At 36.7% G+C, this 5,788-nt stretch overlaps 1 protein-coding gene across 1 annotated transcript; it reads right to left on the bottom strand.

Moving 5' to 3' along the window:
• Positions 1-490: 490 nt before the first annotated feature.
• On the bottom strand, positions 491-2,605 carry LOC126810721 (gastrula zinc finger protein XlCGF57.1). Its single transcript, XM_050535971.2, has one exon. It carries the CDS (start codon positions 2,469-2,471, stop codon positions 558-560), a length of 1,914 nt encoding a protein of 637 aa, XP_050391928.1. The 5' UTR covers positions 2,472-2,605; the 3' UTR covers positions 491-557.
• Between the last annotated feature and the right edge of the window lie 3,183 nt (positions 2,606-5,788).

Below are 5,788 nucleotides of genomic sequence, written 5' to 3'. Positions count from 1 at the left end.
GACTTTGTAAAGGAGAGCGATTTTCAATTTTATAGGGATTGAGAAAATGACTGACATAATGCCCCTTTAATAAATAAAGTGTTAGTGAGTAAATAGTGCTATAAGTATCAATAGTGTCTTAGATGTCTTTCAGCATGTGGCACCATACTCATGACGTAAGTCTTGCTGATTGTGACTATCATCACATATAAGTCTTGAACATCACATTAGAACTATCATTTAACTTCACAAGACTCTTGTTGATTGAGACTAATGCATTATATTGAGAGTATAGTTGATTGAGACTCGTGATACAGTATATTGGGAGTCTTATTGATTGTGACTATTGCCACATATAAGTCTTGAACATCACATTAGAACTATCATTTAACTTCATGAGACTTTGATAGGGTATACTGAGAGTCTTGTTTAATGAGACTATCACCCCATATAAGTCTTGAACATCACAATAGAACTATCGTTTAAATTCACGAGACTCGACTGTGACTATCACCACAAACAACTGGTTTTTCTTCAAAACATAGCTATACTAGGCTATCAGTGCCCTGGTTATTAAACTAGATTGACTTAATATCTTCATTAATATGCACCTCTGGATGACTAGATCTACTATCACTGTAGACTTCATCATCAAGTTCCTTGATATCATGAGTTTTAATGTGTCTCTGTAGATAACCTTTGACACTGAATAATTTACCACACACATCACAGACAAATGGTTTCTTCCTGGTATGAATAACTGAATGCCTTTGCAAATGGCTGCTAGTGCTAAATGCTTTATCGCAAACATCACATTTATAAGCTTTCTCGCCTGTATGAATTTTAAAATGTATGCGCAGAACCTTCCGAGAACTAAACGATTTACTACAAACATCGCAATGGAACGGTTTCTCGCCCGAGTGAATTCTCTTATGAGTCTTTAAATCACTGCTATATCCAAACGACTTGTTGCAAATGTCGCACACGAACGGTCTTTCACCGGTATGTGTCTTGAGATGCCCTTGTAGGTAATTGTTATCATTAAATGATTTACCACAAACATCACATTTATACGTCCGTTCTCCTGTATGTAGGTTTATATGACGATGTAGATGGCTGTTACTATTAAACGACTTCCCACAAATCTCACACTTAAACGGCTTCTCCCCCGTGTGGGTTCGCCCGTGATACTTCAGATGACTTTTACAAGAAAAAGTTTTACCACATACATCGCATTCGTAAGGTTTTTCCCCCGAATGAATTTTGAGATGCCGTTTTAATTCGCCGACGGACATAAACAGCTTGCTGCATATCTGACACTGGAAGGGCTTGATTCCGGTGTGAATTCTGGAATGTCGAACAAGATAGAAGCTAGTAGTGAAGTATTTATTACAAATGTCACACTTGTAGTTTTTTTCGCCCGTATGCGTGATAATGTGTCGATGGAGATGACTCTTTTTAATAAACGCTTTGTCGCAAATGTCACATTTATATGGCTTTTCTCCCGTGTGAATTTTGATGTGTCGTTGTAGATCCCCGTTAAGACGGAACGCCTTGTCGCAAAGACCACATTTATAGGGTTTGACATCCAAGTGAATTTTCATGTGAGTTGTTAAGGTTGTCTTTTTGTTAAATGATTTACTGCAAACATCACATTCATAAGAGTTTTGCTTCGCTTGAAATTGGATAAAATCTGGTATAAAGTCATTAGATTCAAATGAATCGCGGCATACGTTAGGTTTGACATCCAAGTGAATTTTCATGTGAGTTGTTAAGGTTGTCTTTTTGTTAAATGATTTACTACAAACATCACATTCATAAGAGTTTTGCTTCGCTTGAAATTGGATAAAATCTGGTATAAAGTCATTAGAGTCAAATGAATCGCGGCATACGTTAGGTTTGATATCTGTATGTATTTCACGGTGATTTATTAAACTGTCCTGTGAATTAAATGATTTACTACAAACATCACATTCATAACTTTCCTCCGTTAGAATTAGGGCATTTGGTTGAGAGCCGGTGGTAGAATTTAATGAATCAATATTTGGCTGAAAGTCGGAGGTAGAATTAAATGGTTTAATATCACTGTGTGTGGTAAGGTGGTTCACAATATCCCTTTCATTAAATGTTTTACTACATACATCACATTCATAAAGTTCCTCTGTTTGAATTAGGGCATTTGGTTGATAATCGGAGCCGGAATTTAATGGATCAATATTTGGCTTAATATCAAGGTGGTTCGAAATGTCACTTTCATGAAATGCTTTACGACTCGAAACATCACTGCTAAAATCATCACTGCTAAGAACATCCCTGCTAAAATCATCACTGCGAAAATCATCGTGAGGTTCAGATTTGACAGAGTCTAGAACACAATGGTCTGAGTTAGACGTCTGCTTACAAATGTCACATGGTTCGTCTCCCGTGGCAACACTACATGTACATTCCTCACATTTAATGCTTCGGTCCACAACCACAATATCTGTTGCCATGGTTTCTTAGTTGACTTCAGGACTAGTTAGTGTTATCCCCAGTTGGGGTCAGTAATCTCCAGTTGGGGTCAGTAATCTCCAGTCAAGGTCAGTAATCTCCAGTCAAGGTCAGTAATCTCCAGCTGGAATCAGTAATCTCCAATTGAGTTTAGTAATCTCCAGTCAGGGCCAGTAATCTCCAGTCAGGGCCAGTAATCTCCAGTTGGGGTCAGTAATCCCCAATTTTTGGTCAGTAATCTCCAGTTGGAGTCAGTAAACTCAAATATTGGGTGTCAAAACGTTGTGCTATATGTGTATAAACCAGTGATTGTTTTCCACATAAATTGTGTTGTGTTTTTTTTTAATGTGCTCAATCACTAAATGCCACTCAAGGATTATTATGCTTTAATAATATGTAGTAGTGAGCCATATCAAATTTCAGACTCGGTTCACTGACAACTCTGTTGAGTTTAATAATCTCTAAGCAATATTATATCTCCTCTCCATTGTAGACCTTTTTATTTGCTTCCATAATATGTAATAGTGAGGCATATCATATTTCAGACTCGGTTCATTGACGTCTTTGTTGAGTTCAGTAATCTCTATGCAATATTAAATATCTACTCAGTTGCAGACATATTTGTTGAGTTCAGTAATCTCTACGCAATATTAAATTTCTACTCAGTTGCAGACATCTTTGTTGAGTTCAGTAATTTCTAGTAGTAAGCCATATCAGATTTCAGACTCAGTTCATTGATGTCTTTATTTGTTGAGTTCAGTAATCTCTGCGCAATATTATATCTCTACTCAGCTGCAAACATCTTTGTTGAGTTCAGTAATCTTGGCGCAATATTATATCTCTACTCAGCTGCAAACATTTTGTTGAGTTCAGTAATCTCTGCGCAATATTATATCTCTACTCAGTTGCAAACATCTTTGTTGAGTTCAGTAATCTCTGCGCAATATTATATCTCTACTCAGCTGCAGACATCTCTGCTGAGTTCAGTAATATCTAGATTTCAGACTCGGTTCATTGGTGTCTTTATTTGTTGAGTTCAGTAATCTCTACTCAGCTGTAGACATATTTGTTGAGTTCAGTAATCTCTAGTACTTAGTAAGTCACATAATATTTCAGACTAAGTTGGTAAACAATATATCAAGACTCATTGAGTAGATATTTGTTTTTCCTTCAGTAGTCTCAAATAGTAAGCAATATATTACATTATTCTTCTCAGTATGCACATATTTGGTTGTATTCCCATTTCAACCAAGATAGATTATGCATGTATATTGGGACAATCTTAAAAAAATTATATTGTTCATTATTTTCTGTATCCCTGGGTAAGAATTTATAAAGGCTTTGTCTGTTGTTCAATCCTTTTCAAATGAATAAAATATTATTTAAGCTACACTATCTCTTGCAAAATGTGGATATATCGTGCCTGGCAAATGTTGGTTATTGACATTTCCATCTTGTTTAATAGTATTTGTAAATTAATATCTATTTGTCTATTGTTCAGTCCTTTTCAAATGAATAAAATATTGTTTAAAGTAAATAATCTGCAAAGTCTGGTGCCAAAACAAATAACAGACGTCCTCTTGTTCTAATTTATGTCAGATGCCTGGAATTATCTGAAATTTAAAAAAAATTAAATTTTAATGCATGAATTGAAATGAAATGAAATGGGGTTTAAAGTCCCACTGATCTGCTCCGAACTGGGCTAATCAAGACTGGCATACGCCATACAGTCTGCTATGAGGGAAACTGTCAAGGGATCTTTTACGTGCAAGCCAATGTGTACACGGGACCTTGGTTTTTCGTCCCATCCGAACAACTAGAAAGCTGTTCTTGTCAAGCATGAATTGAAAATTCTATAATGACATGTTGCAACTGTTCTTGTAACGAGGTGAGAACGAAAGTCCCACAATTCAGACTCAAATTCGACTTAAATCTCATCAAAGACCTGACTCGCTACTCAACCTTAAATATTTATCGACACCCGAGACTTGACACAGACTCAACAGTCGTGACAACTAGCAACTTGAAAGACGTCTCATGTTCGATCCCAAGAAAGTTGTGCAGGACAGAGGGTCTGGCAAGGGACAATGTCTAGTCCTTTGGATGGGATAAAAAACCACAGTCCTGTGTACAGATTGGCATGCATGTACAAGATGAATCCTTGGCAGCTGGAATTTGATATAAGAGTAGGCTGTAGCGCCACTGTCTGGGTAAAATTTATCTCATAGCACACAGTATGTTCATTCCTTCTTGTCAGTGGTGCACGACAGAGGGTCTGACAAATGACAACTTATAGTTGTTCGGATATTATGAAAAGACAACGTCTCATATAGGCCTACATGTTGGAGTACAGGAATTAATGTCATACCTTTAAACAATGTCAGCATTATGAGTATGACACTGCAGTAAGACCCTAAATGTAGCATAATTTACCAAAGTTCACCTCATATCGTTGTGGTTTTTTTTTTCAAAAATGCCTCACAAAATATGTATTTTGAAAAACATTACGATACCTGTATTAAATTAAAAATGGCAATTTGGCAGGTCATCAAATCTATATAATTATTGTCATATGAGTTGAAATAAAGAGAGAGAGAAATGGGGTTTAACATCCACTTAACACAAACTAGGTCATTTTGGGACTAACACATGGTTCAATTTTATTTCAACAATTCACTTGCGCATAGGGGTCTTTAGCAGTGGAGGTCCCAGAAAAAACCCACGAGGTTGGACAGGTGACCCTACTTCTTGTCATGTACAACCAGGGAATCGAAACCCCGCCAGTTGACTCAATGACAGACCTTATGAATATGATACATCGCACACATGCTAACCATTCGGCCATCCAACCCCCTGAGTTGAAATAATGGTGGGTGTATTGAAATAACAGTTTATCAATCTAATTAGTTACAAATTGTCAGATTTCCGGGTTCCTTACCGTTTTCTTCGAACAAAGAAAACAAAGGAAAACGCACAGTTTATGCGATCAAAATCTGAGAAGGCCTTGTGTTATACTGCAACTCACCAAAATGGCTTTGAATTGTTTTCTTTAGAAAGCCACCAATGAACACCACTCTTAATACTGATGAACTAGTAATGTGAGCGAATCTCAGATAGTGCTAATAAAAAAACCAAATAAATATATTTACGCCATTTTGATCTAATGTTGTATGTAATAAATGGATTGGGCTTGTAATGAACCCGAATGACTCACTTTATCACCTGATTTATCTTCCCGGAGTCCAGTTGGAATGAAATGAACTGAGACGTAACGTCCCTACCGATCTGCACGGGTTATTGGAGACAGACATATACCATG

The sequence above is a fragment of the Patella vulgata genome, chromosome 1, assembly GCF_932274485.2.
Source record: "Patella vulgata chromosome 1, xgPatVulg1.2, whole genome shotgun sequence".
Classification (NCBI taxonomy): Eukaryota; Metazoa; Mollusca; class Gastropoda; family Patellidae; genus Patella; species Patella vulgata.
The sequence above is the reverse complement of the archived record's forward strand: the minus strand, read 5'-3'. Positions and strand labels throughout refer to the sequence as shown.

Bases quoted from the DNA above. Each gene is read 5' to 3' on its own strand.
- LOC126810721 (XM_050535971.2), bottom strand. From the start codon at position 2,471: ATGGCAACAGATATTGTGGTTGTGGACCGAAGCATTAAATGTGAGGAA.